Below are 15,117 nucleotides of genomic sequence, written 5' to 3' on the forward strand. Positions count from 1 at the left end.
CCGAGGAGCCAGGCCCACCAAAAGTAAACACTCCAACATGTAGAAGTAAATTTTAATAACAGAATTAACAATAAAATGCAGATCAGGTATAAATGGTCCAACAGTGCAGGTGCATTCATCTAAAGAAGTGGCCATCCTATTACCATTGGAACCAAATGAATCCTAAATTCTCTAAGTCCTAAAGTCTTAAGCCTCTATTAGGTGGCCAGCCTGGTAGGGAAAAGGACCTCCTAACTAGCACTAACTTGGTACATCTGCAGGAGGGCAGTTAGGCACAAACTGTAGTTCGAGGCTGAAGAGTGAAAACTTGAGTAGAACGAGATTTATGCTCTGTGACCTGGGTCAGTATCAGAACGTAGCAAATAAAGCTAAAAAATGTTCCCAGTAGGCTGTCTCTAAAGTAGTATGTATGAAGCCACTAAATCCACTGAGAATGACTCTTTCCAAACTTCTTTTGTCCAGTCCCTCTCGCACCTTCTAAACCAGTGGCTCTCCACCTGGTTAGACTGATTGCACGCCTTATTAGATTCGATACCCCTCTTGAAGAATGGCAGCTCTTAGTTTTCACTCATTCTTGCAGTTTTTCTTGTGCAAAGAACTCTCAAAGTACAGAACAGGCCAGAACGTACCTACCATTGTGGACACCTATTTGAAATATCTGGGTTTATCTTGTGAATCCATTCTAAAGTGTTTTCACCTGCACATGTCTGCTGCCATTGCTCTTCTCCAGGCTTTGATCAAGCAAGAGCTCTATCATGCCCCTATTAAGCAGCTTAGGGTCTGTAACAGTCTACACTTGGACAATCCTTTCTTATTGCTTTATACATCCCTTACTGGTTACATTTCAGATTGTGCCCTGGCCTTTCAGCATCTCTTCCTGTGTGAGACTCACCCTCTTCTAGTTATATGGCCAAGTTTCCACTTATTCAAATAAAGGAATCCTAAGGTTTTACTGTTTAGCCAGACCTCTTGCTGTGCTCTCAGGTCTTTCATTGCATGGGGATAACTCATTTTTACACCCTTAATTAGGCCTCCTTAAATACAGCCACCTCTCCTGGGCTCCTCTTCCCCTCAGATTCACTTCTCAGGGGATCCTGCTCCCCCAGTTCCTAGAGGTTGTGAAGGCATGCTTTCTACAAGTCCAGCGTCTTTGTTTTGCTGATCCTTCCATCCTGTCTTTAGGATCTTGAACTCTATCGTTTCATGGTTCCTGTCTCCCAGGTTACCTTCTACCTTCATGTTCTCAGTCAATTTCTCCTGCTTGTGAGCAGTAAGTAGAAAAGAGCTTCCCTCTTGGTAGGCTTCTCCCATGCCTGTACCAAAAACCCGTTCCCAAAACACCCCAATAACTTGTTGGAATGAACTGTGCACTGTTGTGTTTCCCTCCCAACATGTGTCCCAGTAACTGAAGTCCTGCAGAAAAATCAAGTCTTCCAACTTGGCAGCATTGGTTAGTTGTTTGAAGAAGGCCTCGTCCAACTCTTCCTTCTGGCTCTGTGTTCTTTGGCAGACACCGACTGTGGCATCCATCACCTTTTTTTCCTTCTGACTCCGACAGAGGCTTTCAATAGGCTACAGATTTATACTGTATCTCAGAACAACCATCTCTCTTGCTTTTATGTAGGGGAGTGGTTCCCAGTGATTTTAAACTCAAGGTCTGTCTTGGAAAAACCATTTCTTAACGTTGTGCATTTTTCTGTAGTCAAAAAATAAAGCAATTTTTCAGTTGCAAAGAGCTCAGAGGGCATTTATAGACATGCTCTGGGAGGCAGGGCAGGGGCACTTTAATTAGCGCAGCTCTGAGAGCCGTGTTAATTAAAGCACCTGAAGTGTCACATATATCAACATCCCCATGCTGGAAAATGGCAGTGGGGCACTTTGAACTAAATCTCATTGAATGAGCTTTAGTTTAAAGTGCCCCACTGCCATTTTTCAGCATGGGGATGCTTATATAAGTGATGCTAGAGTCTGTTGGAGCGTGGTAATTACCACGCTCCAGCAGACTTGATTAATTGAGAATTAATTACATGCTGTAATTACAGCACATTGGAGCACCTTCCTGCATGTATGTAGGAGCCCAGAAAGACCACGCAGCTCAGTGTTTTAATGCTGTGATCTCTGTTTGAAATCCCTGGATTTATTTTGTGACTCGTGTGTCCACAGTGATAACATTGCATGGTGCCCTTGGAAAGATCCCTGCTGTAGTACCCTGGCTGAGAATCAGTGATGCAGGGCAACACATCTTTTTTTTCTCCCCAGCCTGTTCATATCATACCTCATACCATATATTACCAGCCACCTGAACTGTCCCCTAACATTATCCCAGGTGCAACATAACAACTCTAACTCTACTGGAGCCTGCTGGGCTCTGTGGGGTGATCTAAGCCCAGGAGCCAGCCAAGAACAACCCCCAGCCAGAGGGAACCAGAAGACCCTGCTGCAGCCATGCAGGGCAGTGAGGCGTGTTACCATCCTAGCAAGCATATTCCAGGCCCCCAGCACTGACACTTGGCTACTTTCTCTTCTCCAGAGTGTGTGAACAGAAGCATGGCTGTGAGCTCCGTCCAGACCTTCAAGGAGTTAGGGGTGAGTGCTCTGTTTCCTGCCCTCCCTGGGGAACCCAACCAACCCTGTTCTTTGCTTGCCCCTACCTAGCCAGGCCCTGGGGATCTGCCTGCAGACTTTTTCTCCCTCCTAGCTGCTGGGCCCGAGTTGCAGCTGATTCAGGATGCAGGGGCAAGTGCTGGCTGCACCTCCCCTCTCTGATGCACATGGGTTATATTGCTCCCCTCAACCTGCCCAGTTCCCATCCCCAGAACTTCAGGGGCTCACTCTCTGCCCAAGAGCAGGGTGAGGTCCATGTTGGCATAGCACTGGCCTTGATCTGCTGAAGCTGGTCTGGAGGCTGGAAATCCAGGCTCTCTTTCTTTCTCCCTCTCCCCCCGCCAGGTGCTGCAGGAGCTGCCGACCCTGGCAGGGCCCAAGCTCTACCTCTCAGAATCTTTCTCCTTCAGAGAGAACCAAGAGAGCCTGAAGAAGTTCATCCAGCAGTTTATATACTGCTAGGGCCATGCCAGGAGGGCTGTCTCGGGCCTTGAAGTCATATCCCATTCTAGATCCCATTGTGCCTCCCTCACCCAATGGAAGCCAGACTGCCACATTGCAAAGTTTGAATATTTGTCCTGTCTGCTTGTGGAAATCCCCCTGTGATGTGGTGGCTGGTGGCCAGCCCAACCGGGATGGGGTTACGAGGGAGGGCACCAACTGGAGCAGAGGGAAATCCTGGCATTTGGCTGAAATACTCATGTCTAATTTGAGAGGGGGATAGATCTGCTGACTGTACCTGGGTTGTGGGTTTGCTGATAGCCGGTGGGGTCTTCCCCTGGATGTTGAGGTTGGGGGCTGGAGGGTGGGTTTACCATTTCCAAAGTCTCTGGGCATCTCCCTGTGGAAAACACAGGTGAGGTCACAGAGCACTTGGCAAGTGGTTTCAGCCTTGATGCATCAGGTGGGAGGGTCATGTTGCTGTCACAAGGACTGATGTTGTTTCAAACCTAGTTAAAATAGTGTCACTGAAAAAAGAACTAATTAAAAGCCAAAGAGTCACATCTGGCCCCAGCCTGGCTTCTGCTTTCAAGGGAAGAAGTTTGAGAGCTGGGCTACAGCACCGAGCTGTGCACTGGTCCCCCCACCAGGGAGTGCATTACTAATGGCAGCTTGGCTTCCTACCTGTATCCTACTCAGAACCCTCTGTGCAGAGGAGAGGGCCTTGCCCTTGGCAGAGCCTTATCCATGTGTGCCTGCCTTGGTGCCCCTGCCCTGCTGGGTCTGTAGGAGTGAGCACAGCTTCCTGGTGCCCTGCCTGACCTCCTGGCATGGAGCTAGGCAATACCTAGCCCCTGTGTTTGGGCAGAGGAAGAGCAAGAGCTTCGGTAAGAGCTTCCAGGGAGTCTGACAGCAGGATTCCCCAGACGTCTAGCATTTCTGTCACCAGCAGAGAGGCAAAAGCCTAGGGGCGAGGCCCAGCAACCTCTGCCACTTCAGTGCCAGCACCCCCAGGTGAGCTTGCTGGGGAGATCTCTGAGCCCAGCTGTTTGGCACCATAGTAGTCTCCTCTACACAGCACCAGGGGAGCACAGCAAGAACCTGCCACCCCCTTCTCTTCCCTGCATTGCTCTGGCTTAAGCTCTGTCATGTCTGCCCTGCCCCATTGGGCCCTCACCTCTTGCCCTGGGCTCACACTGTACCCCCAGGCCCTGCTGCTGCTGCCACCACTGTTCTGCCCACAGGAATTCCCAGCCTCAGGCTCACGTGTGCAATAAGCATGCTCTGCCTCCACCCCCATGTTGTGCTTGGGGGGTAGGGACTGCTCTGCTCCACTCTTGTTTCTCCCTTCCTTCCTGGCTCTAACTCCCTCCCTCCCCCAGCCTCCTGCTGCTCCCAGAGTCCTTGCATCCCACCCTGCCTGTTCCCACTGTCCCGGCCCCTCTGCTGAGGCTGGTTCTTTGTTCCTGGCCCCTGTTCTGAAGACTGCCTGGCCGCAATATGAAGCCAATCGGATGAACCCAGGTGCTGCTGCAATGTAGAACAGCCACAGGATTCAGGGCAGAGCAGCCGAGCTCAGGCTGGGCTCTTGGGGCAACGCCCTGGGGACCCAGGAACCAATTTCAGCCTCTGAAGCTGCCCTGCCTCTGTCACTTCTGCTGCTCCCGGACCCCCAGCTTAGAGCACAAGATCATCCAGGGGGCTCAGGTGGGTGCCTGGGGTGCGGAAGGGGAGCCCTCAGGGTGGGAGTCAGAGTGTGATGGGCTTGGGGGCAGCTCTGGGATGTATGTGCGGTCCATAGTGGGGGGTAAAGGGGGGACTGCCCCCAACCTGCCCACCCTGTTTCTGTTTTTATCCCCAGGGCAGAAGCTCGCAGAGCAGCAGGAACCCTGGAGAGGTGCTGGCTCAGCAAGGGGCCAGTCTGAAAGACTAAGGAGGACCAGAGCCCCCGCCTCCCTAAACTGAGCCCTGGTGTTGCCAGGAGAAGAGCATGGCAGGTGCGGGGGACAGGGCAGGGAAGGGACCAACCAACCTCGTCTTCCAAGGGAACTCACTGAGCTTGGGGAAACTATGGCAAGACCAGGTGGATGATCTCTGTTGGGGGTGACCTATGCAGACAAGATGAGCTTGGCACTGATCTGGCTGCAGCTCAGGGCAAGAGCTGCCAACAGAGAGCTGGCAGGGGAGAATTGCCCAGGAGCTGCTCCTAGGGAACATCTGGAAGCCCTTGCTGGCTAAGGACAGGCCAGTCAGGGCTCTGCTTGGGGGCAGTTCAGATTGTTGATCTCTGGTTCCTGGACTGACCTGGGCAAAGGAGGTGTAAGGGTCTGGCCACCCATTCAGTGCTGCTCATGCTTTTAAACAGAGCCAGTGGACCCTGGAGACTTCAAGATGCTGCTTTCCTAGTGGGACAGCGCACACTTGGTCACCACAGGCTGTAGGCCTATAGGTTCCTGACTGGGGAAGAAAGGGCTGGATGAAAGGTAAGGAGAGGGGCTGCTGGAGTTGGGGGATTCTCACCTCCAAGAGCTGTGAGACTTGCACAGCCTCTGAGCCACCATAAAGTGGCGTCTTCCCCATTCCATGGCAGTGGTGCTTTCTGGGGAGCACCCCCCCACTGTCTGCTTCTGCCTTGTGGAAGAGACGGGAGATGAGAACCCAGGTGTTCTGTTCGACCCACCAGGCAATTAGTGACCCCTCCTTCTGGCTCCCAGGAAACCGACATACGTATGACTGCTGCTCCGAAGGGCTACCCACATCACCCCTGGGAGTGCCCCCTACTTCAGGAGACCCCTTCAAGGAACAGCCCTGAGCCTGCACCGTAGGTGCTGCAAAGGTGGGCAGGCCCTGCACTGCTGCCCTTGGAGCTGAAGAGGCAGTTCCCCACTTCTCAGGCTTTGCAGTCCTAGTGCTAGACTATTCATCCCCCTCCCAAAACTCAAGCCTTCTGCCTCCCCATGCCCTCTCCGATCTGTGCTCCTGGAGGAACTGCTCCCTCCTTCTGCACTGGAATAGAAATAGACATTGGTGTTGTTGGATCTCAGCTCCTTCTAGAAGTCTCTTGTGTATGAAAAGAGTCCTGTTGTTTGGTTGTTTCTTACTGCTACAGGAAATGACCCAGATTGGGGTTGTGTTCTGCAGGGTGTTCTCCAATGGCTCAGCCTCCCCTACTTACAACTGTGGCTGTGTGTGGTGGGGAGTGTGGAGAAGGGAGTGTTCCTAGCTCAGACGCATAGAGGAGGACTCCCAAGCGTCGCAAGCATTGGTTGGTGCACAGTGAAGGGTTGGGTACCAATACTTGGCATTTGCAGAGGGAGGGATGGAGCCTGCCTCCATGAGGTGATGCTTGGATGGTGCAGGAGGATTCTCCCCTGGGGACTGGTATGCTGGTGATGGCAGCATTGTAACACATCCAAGCAGCATTGCTGGCAAAAGAGCTATGTGTGAGATGCCATGTGCACTGCACCACTGAGACACTGGTTCAGGTTGCTGAACCTGGGAGTCCCCAGGGCTGGAAGCTGCTGAGCAGTGGAGGCCTGAAGCTGAAGACAGACATGCAAACAGAGAAGAGACAGTTAAGCAGGGTTGGGGTATGCACAAGGTGGGGTATCAGCAGCAAAGGGCAACAGCGCATGGGATAATTATGGAGATACCTCCTGGCCTTAACCAGTCAGTGTTTGAATGCTGGTTACTAGCAGCCTTCAGAAATCCCAAGCGAGTCTGCAGCCCCATGGTGAAGAGCACATTATTAGCAAGGCGAAGGTGGCCCCCATGGAGAGGGGGTGGCTCTAGGAAGCAGTACACATTGGTGATAGCTTTCAGTTCCTGGTTCTTGGTGCCCAGCAAGTGGGAATCCTTGCTCACAGGCCTGGTTACTGGGCACTGAACACAGACAGTGGTTTTACAGTTCCCTGTAGTTCCCCGGATCCTTCTTCCCTTTCATAAAGATGGGCACTATATTTACCCATTTCCAATCATCTGGGACCTCTCCTGATTGCCATGAGTTTTTAAAAATGATAGCCAGCAGCTCTGCAATCACATATTGCCTTCTAGCAGGAGGTTGGCCACTTTATATATTGATGAAGCTACTATAGTCTTTACTCAGGCTATCCTTGGGAAGTGGTGGGGCTTCATCAGTGGGGACCAAACCCATGATCTCCTACTTTGAAACATATGTGATAGCCAAGGTGGTGAGAGTATGGATGCAGGTACCACTCGAAGGTGACAGCGCTGATGGGCATTATCTGTTCATATCCCCATCACCCAAAGCAAACACTCCCTTGCTACCCAGGGCCCTGGTCTGTATCCATCCTTCCATTTCTTCCTTTCTGTCCACCAAGTGATGTACTCAAGTACCACAAAGGCTCCCAATACTACATCTTTGCCTTTGCCAAAGTCCAGGAGGCCTGCACTAGGATTGGGGCCCACATTGCCATGCCCAAACAGCACCATGACCTAGCCAGTTAGGCAGATCCCCAGGCTCATGTAGTGGCCATAGCTGGCCACAGGGTGGTACCGTGTCACTAGTGGCCTATGCCAGCTGTGAGGAGGAGGCCCCATGCCCCCGCAGGGTTGGGGGGGGCCCTTCTATGCTCTTCCTCCTTCCAACGTGTCTGCCATGTCACCTCTGCCCCTGCTGCAGTTGCTGGGGCCTGCCTTCCCCCTGCTGCCATTTCCCTACACTGAGCCTTCACTTTTCCTCCTGGAGTATCACCCCACCCCACCTGGTGTCCAGGGCTTCAGCACCCCCACTCCTGGCCTGGCCCTGAGTCATCAGTGGGTGGAGGGTTCCTTCTGCTTCCCCCCAGAGCTCCAGCTTGAGCCTGCCTTGTCCTTTCATGCCTGGCAAGGACCAGAGCCTCACCAACCCCAAGAAGAAGGTGCAGCCAGTGAAGATCACAGCACCCAAACTACCTAGGGGAGATGCAAGTATTGGGTGGATCATGCACACCTACCCACACCACCACCTTGGCAGCATGACTGACTCCATAGGTCATGGCTTTAAAAAAAGGCATATCTTTTTTGGGGGAGGGTTTATTGTCAACAATATTTTTTTCAAAAATTGTCTTGGCTTTCAAAAACAGAATTATTCACACTACCTACTTTTCTGACCGACCTCTCCTGTTGCATTTCTCCGTGATGTCCTTCCTGTTCTGGTGCTTCTCTTCCCTCACTGGCTGCTGCCTGGCTAGGCTTCATGTACAGCTCTTTTCTGCCCATGAATGCAGACGGGGGAGGATTTCCCAGCTAATTCCAATAGTGATTCCCATTGTGCATTGGCCGCTTGAAATGACTCAGCAGCCCTTGAAATGCCCTGCATGGTGCCCTGCTGGTCCCACAACCTGGTGTGGCTCCCTGCTGCCACAGTGCCCCCAGCTTCACTGGCCCCAGCCCCAGGGGGGCCAGGGGAGAGGCAATCTGGTGCTGGGCTGTGTGTCTGATTGGCTTTGCTGTTTGGCTTCCCTTCTCGTAGCCTCTGGTGCCTGCTCCATGTTATGGTATTTAACGTCATTGTCTTTATGCTACTGGTCTGTGCACTGTTTACTGGTGCAGGGAAGTTCCTGCCTTTGCTTTGGTCTCTGCTCAAGCTGGGGTGGGGGGACAGTGACTGCTGTGATGGTAGCTCAGGGTGACAGGAACGTCTGAGCTGTCCCTGCTGGGTGACCTCACCTGAGTTCCCCACCCTGCTATGGGAAGGACGCCAGGATCTCTGGACATTACAGAAGAGGCCATGCACTTGGGAGAAGATCCTTTCCTTTTCTGCAGGGACATCCCTGACTTTTGCCACTAACAGAGAGAGGGAGTGAACTGTGTTAGTCTAAAGTCAGGCGCAAGGCGTGGTAGGTTTGCACCTTCCAGACCAATTAGATCAAAGATGAATAAACATTCATGAGCAGCAGTTCACTTCATCCAGTGCTGTGTTGGCAGGGATGGCAGTCCCTTACAAAAGCCTCCGCATCTCTGATTTAGTTGGTCTACTGTATAGTAAGGAGTCCTGGGGCCAGGAGAAGGAGCGTGACTGCAGTATTCACTGGAGAGGGTTGAAGGAAGTTTGGTTCTTAGTTAAGTATTTTAGCCACCTACTGTTGAATACAGCCAATGGGGTGAGAGAAAACCCTCCTGGGGGTTCCCCCTTTCTGGCCCTGTGAGTGGTTGTGCATAGTGGCACAACCTCAACAAGAGCGATAGTACCCCCAGTTTGGTGCTTGGGGCACTGGGAACTATGGCTCTTCTTTCCCCTGGCAGAGTGATCTTAACCAGCAGGCAACTGGAGAAAGAGGAGGCACTTTCCACCACATCTTTGAATGAAGTAGCTATTGCTGCAGTGTTTTGTCCTTGACGTAAGCATGTTCTAAATATGCCTAATGCGCTATCATTACTAACATATTAGCCTGTCGGGATACATAGATGGGGAGGACCCCATCTTGTTATAGATCCCAGCTGGGCTAAGGCATGAGACAAGGGCTGAGCAGTTTGCAGCTGCCCAGAGCCAGAACTCTAGGTAGTGAGCAAACCCTTGAGATGCTGCAGCTTGTCAGGCAGGTGCAGACTTAATGCAGATTTTGTGGACTTGCACCAGTATTCATACCCAGTTAGTCAAACCGTTTATCTCACTTGAACAGGAAGTTATGCTGCCTGCCAAGCCATCTCCCCAAGAGCAGAGCACTTCCAAGTCCCTCATGAAAGAAATATTCGGAACTGGATTCTTGGGTATTTTGCAGGACTAAAGCACAGTTGAAGTAGTTGCAAAGGGAATAAGCTGAGCTACAAGAGGAAATCATCCCTCAGGACTTCCACTTCATTTCTGACTTATTTAAAAGAATTGCAGAAAGAATATTCAGATTGCAGAGAAACACCTGCTGGAAAAAGTAACTGTAGGTATATTTTATTCATTTTTTTTCTCAGACAGCAGCATTGTTGGTGGCTGCAACTCCAAAGCACAGCTGAAAAATAACTTGCAGTGGTAAATCAAATATATAGTGTGTTAGGTTTATTTTAATAGGGAAACTGAAAATAAAGTTCAACAGTAGGCAAATGAGTAGGTCAGGTTTTTAAATTTGGCTTTAAGGAAAACAATGGTGTCAAGAAGCTCTCATCCTATGATGAGTGTAATGTGAATTCTGTCTTTCACTACACCTGTAAAATTATTCAGATGTTAGTTACTTCTAGAAGGTGAGAAAGTATTAACCTCATCTCTAGGAATTAACCTAATCTATGTTACAGAACAGAAGCGCTTATGTTCTGGAGTCCTCTCAAATTTGCTTGCCTGGGAAAGTCTTCCACTTTGGAACCTTCCTTTGACCATTGCCATACATTAATTTAATGATCTATTCTGCATGTTCAAATAATGACATTAAGTCATATTCTAGTGTTTCAGATAATGTGACAAAGTGTTTAGGATAGGCAAGAACTTAATGGAAAGTGTTTGCCTTCAAAGGAATGTCTTGTAATTTTCTCTCTCTCCGACAGTATGGTGTTTACAAACTACCTGCTCTTCTGATGGGGTCTTAAAGAATTTTAGGAGCTGAGAAGCACTTTCAACTAATCAACATAAGATTACAACAGGTTTTGGATTTACAAAGAAGTCACCAAATAAATCTTGAAATGCTTTATACCAGGGTCTTCCAAACTGTGGTATGTGTACCCCTAGGGGTATGCAAAACATCTCTGGGAATATGCAGGTGAAATTGTGTAATGGTGGATTTAATTTTCATTGTAATAATTGGCATTTACAGGGTTAAAATATAAAAAGTAGGCTGGTAGGGGTATGTGGACAGCTGCTAAATCTGGATGGGGGTACACACAAGAAAAAGTTTTGGAACCTCTGCCTTATACAAAACATTTTAAAAGATTTTTTTTCAACTAAGCATGAACTATTTTACTTTTCTTTTCAAATGTAAATGTACAACAAAGACAAGTGCAAAAAGAACCACCAACACCTGGGCAAAAAGAACCACCAATATACTTACAGGCTGGAGGATGACCTTCTCAGCAGCAGAGCAGTGGAAAGGGATCTTGGAGTTCTAACTGACTTCAAGATGAATGTGAGTCATCAATATGACAAAGTGATTAAAAAGGCTAACCACACTTCATCATGCATCTGCTAATTAGCAGATGCATGATGAACAGGTCCAGGTAGGTGATGCTTCCCCCCTTTGTGGCACTGGTCAGGCCGCAGCTGGAGTAGTGCGTCCAGTTTTGGGCGCTGCACTTCAAGAGGGATGCGGCGAGTCTTGAGAGGGTTTAGGGGAGGCCGCTCGTATGGTCAGAGGCCTGCAGGCAAGGCCCTATGAGGAGAGACTGAGGGACCAAGATCTCTTCAGCCTTCACAAGAGAAGGCTGAGCAGTGATCTTGTGGCTGCCTATAAATTCCTCAGGGGAGGGTAGCAGGGAATAGGAGATGCTCTGTTTACTAGGGCACCCCCTGGAGTAACTAGGAACAGTGGCCACAAATTGATGGGAGAGCAGATTTAGGTTGGATGTTAGAAAGAACTTCACAGTAAGAGTGGCCAAAATCTGGAATGGGCTCCAAGGGAGGCTGTGCTCTCCCCTGCCTTGGGGGTCTTCAAGAGGAGACTAGGCAAGCACCTACCTGAGGTCATCTGACCCCAGTACTCTTCCGTGCCAAGGGCAGGGGGTCAGACTCAATGACCTACTGAGGTCCCTTCCAGTCCTAACATCTATGAATCTATTTTATTCATAGCTCTAGTCCAGTATTAATGCACTTTCCTCCTGTGTTAGTAATTCAGGACTACTATACTTTAAGCTAAGGTCACATTTAGCTCTCATTGACATAGTTATGATTTGCACTCAATTTTAGATGGGAAAGAAGCAACAATTAAAACTGCACATAAGCATTTAGTACAATAAACTCATGTTTTTAGTTGATTGTTATTTTTATTTCTACTGAGGAAAGCTAGAATGTTCTGAAGACTCATTAAAGTCCTGAAAGGCAGCTATGGTTTTCAGTGATTTGACTTATCACTTAATTTGAATCATCACAAACTTCTCAGGATGAATCAGTGAATGAAACTCTTGCTCTGAAATAAATTACTACTGTAACTCCTTGAGGAGTCTGTGCACCAGTAATGGACATTAGATACTCAGGTTAACTTGATAATGAATGATGACTGATGCTCCAGCTAAAGTAGCCAAGATTGCGGTCAGTCTCTTAGGAGAAAGGGCACAAATGATCTGAGGAATTTCTGTCATCACCAACTGCAGCAGTAAGAATGTAAGTACTTGCTTTACAAAATATTTTGAAACATTGCTCATTTCCTTTTGCTTCACTGCTTGAAAATGTGATAGGATTGTTTTTGTCAGTTTAGAAAGGGATGCTTTTTTGCTTTAGATAAGCTTTTGATTACTGGTCCTTAGTATTCTTTGAAGGTATTAAACAGTAAGACTGAGAACATTTAGACATTGATTATAACAAGTCACCTCACTCCAATTCTTTTTTTGTTCCCACTTTCATCCATAAGCGTTATGTTGTTCTTCCTTAAAAAAAAATGCAGTTGTCTGAATTTCATGTGAAAGATTTTCAAAACCTCAATATTGGCTTCAAATGGCAGCAAAGTTAGGTTAATGTTGGATCTTTCAAAACTGGCCAAATCTAATGGGCATGAGGTAGGTCAGTAGTCTTCGTGTACTAGTTTATGTGTAGTTCACAACACAGCTCAGCACTAAGCCTATAAAAGCCAGCACTTGCTTTACTAGAAGCAGAAGGTTGCTCCTACAATGCACTGGATTAACTAAGAAACTCTGTAAACCCATGCTCTTGTTTTCAAAGTGCTCTGACAGCTTTAAGGTGTTATACTTAAGGAAAAAACTATAAGCAGTACTGGAAGACTAACCTTGATACAAAGCTATACCTACAAAACTTGCAAATGTCTTTAAAGAGATTTATTAACTATATATAGGGTGTGTCTACATGAGACACTTGGTGCCTATTAGCCTAATAACACTGCACAGTAGCGTGGCAGTTACAAACTGTGCTAATAGCCTACTGCAGTGTTATTAGGCTAATGCACAGTAAGCATCACAAAATAACTGTGCCAGCACTACTGAGCAGTAACTGTAGTTACTGTGCATTTAGTTCATACTTTATTAAGCAAGTACTAAACCACGTGCAGTACCTAAGGCACATTCGTGAAGTGTAGATGTACCCATAGTTACCAACCTTTGATACTGCAGAGCATGTCCTACAGTTCTCGTGGGGGCTGGGACCCAGCAGGTGCCAATGGGGAGGAGGGGAGGGGCGATGGCAGGACCCTCACGTGTGGAGCCCTTAGCTCGGCTGATGTTGGCGGGTGGAAGGCTCTTATGCTTCTGCTGCTGCAGTTTGCTCCGGGCGAGACGCAAGGGCTGGTGACAGGTGCCAGCCCAGCCCCATGCATGGGCAATGCCTGTCCTCCCTGGCTGCAATGCTCCGGCTGCAGTTCATCATTGATCTGTTTAATCTCAGCCTGGCTTTTCCTTTGCTACTAGGCACAAATTGTGTATGATATTAGTTTAAAGCCAAAAAGCTTGTCATAATTGTACTCCTCCTGCTGGTGACAGGGGTCAGGACCCTGACCAGAGAGGCAGTGCTGTTCAGTCACTTGACCAAGGAGCAGGGCACCCTCTTTGACCAGTTCAGGAATTCCCTATGGGAAACCAGGAACACAAACCCCTCAGTTGAGGACTGCATCAAAATGCAACTGGTGATGAAGACAATGGGGAGGAGACACTGGAGATCATATGGAGGATAAAAGACTGGGGCACTGTTCAGAAGTGGGACCACCGCAAGAGAGGATGACAATGAAAATTAGGATGATGCCAGGTAGGGAATTGGCAGAAGGTGGGGGTGGGGGGGGCAGGGGAGAGGGGTACTGAGGCAGTTCTTTGCATGATTGTGATGAGTAAAAATGATGGTGACAGGCGCACAAGCACGGTGCAGTTGTTGTTATGGGAATGAGAATGGTGTAACTCAAGGTGTGGTTTGGACTGTAAGTAAACCCTGTCAGTCACAAGACAGGTCTGCAGTGGTACAGCTGTATCTATGTATTTATTTTTATCTATAGAAATGGATTTTTGCAAAAGATAGTGCCTGCTGCATTCCCCCAATGTGGGAAACAGCTGCATCCTCTTGTGGTCATGGGAGAAGGCATTTGCACTCCCCCCCTGGCCTGCTCCTTGGTCATTTGCCTGTGTGCTCCCTGGGTGCTAGGGGAAGGGGCTGTGTCCTCTGGGTTGCAGCTTCATGCTGGTTTCCAAGCAGTGGTACAGATGATTTGGTCCAGAGTTGCCCAAATGTCTGCAACTGCCCCTGGCTCCTGTGGCCAGGGCTGCTGTCCCCTGTACTGCATACTGCTGCAGCCCCTGCTTCTGCCCCAGCTGCAGCCTGCTGGGGTTATTGCTTTGCAGGGTCTCCCCTGAGCCTGTCGCCATGCAGGAGTCCCAGGCTGTTCCCTGGGGAGCTAAGAAGCCTCTGGCCAGAGCAGGCGGGCGGTGGGGAGGTAATCCCTGGTGTTTGGCTATAATCCAAGTGCTCAGACAGAAAGAAGCAGATCTCCTGCCTGGGCTCAAGCCTTGGGGTTGCTGAGAGCCCATGAGGCCAGATTTTCAGGGCTTCTGAGACTTGGATTCACAGATTGCACGCTGATGGGAGCAGCCTTAGCGCCTCCATAGTCTCACTGTAAGTGCCTGGTGTCTCTCCCAGTCCCTGCTGGAGCAGGCTGGAAAAAACACTGGTGAGACAACACTGAACCTAATGACTAATTTCAGCTCCAAAAAATGCAAGGCGGAGGATGTTGTCTGGGAAGTTTTCACAAGGAAAGATGCAGTTTCAAGCCTGGTTGCAAAGCTTCATTGAAAAATGCAGGATTGAAGGGTTAATATTCCCCCCAGCCCTGGGAAGAGCACTGACAGCAGGCTGGGGGGTGGGGGAGGGTCCCTATTCACCCATGGATTTGCTATTCACAGCACTTTGTAGGTCTAATCCAGCAGTCTTCTTACCCTGTAATATGCTCATAGCCTGCCTCTGGCAATGGCCCACCTATGGGAGCCTGCCTTCATGCCCCAAGCTGGAGC

At 49.2% G+C, this 15,117-nt stretch overlaps 1 protein-coding gene across 11 annotated transcripts in view; it reads left to right on the plus strand.

Moving 5' to 3' along the window:
• GPAT2 (glycerol-3-phosphate acyltransferase 2, mitochondrial) overlaps positions 1 to 15,088 on the plus strand; it is a 52,786-nt gene extending 37,698 nt beyond the window's left edge. For 6 of the 11 annotated variants that reach the window (XM_090051494.1, XM_090051495.1, XM_090051484.1 and 3 more), the window contains 6 exons: positions 2,531 to 2,586; positions 2,950 to 4,752; positions 4,907 to 5,042; positions 5,411 to 5,528; positions 9,768 to 9,920; positions 10,516 to 15,088. In XM_090051494.1, the coding sequence (XP_089907620.1) occupies positions 2,531 to 2,586; positions 2,950 to 3,066 (173 nt within the window). In that variant the 3' untranslated portion in view covers positions 3,067 to 4,752; positions 4,907 to 5,042; positions 5,411 to 5,528; positions 9,768 to 9,920; positions 10,516 to 15,088. Of the gene's footprint in view, positions 1 to 2,530; positions 2,587 to 2,949; positions 4,868 to 4,906; positions 5,043 to 5,410; positions 5,529 to 9,668; positions 9,925 to 10,515 lie in introns of those variants that run through there. The other 5 variants (XM_090051487.1, XM_090051486.1, XM_090051488.1 and 2 more) reach the window with 5 other exon arrangements.
• Positions 15,089 to 15,117: the final 29 nt, after the last annotated feature.

This window comes from Crocodylus siamensis, chromosome 6 (genome assembly GCF_052110815.1).
Source record: "Crocodylus siamensis isolate JL-2025a chromosome 6, ASM5211081v1, whole genome shotgun sequence".
NCBI lineage: Eukaryota > Metazoa > Chordata > Crocodylia > Crocodylidae > Crocodylus > Crocodylus siamensis.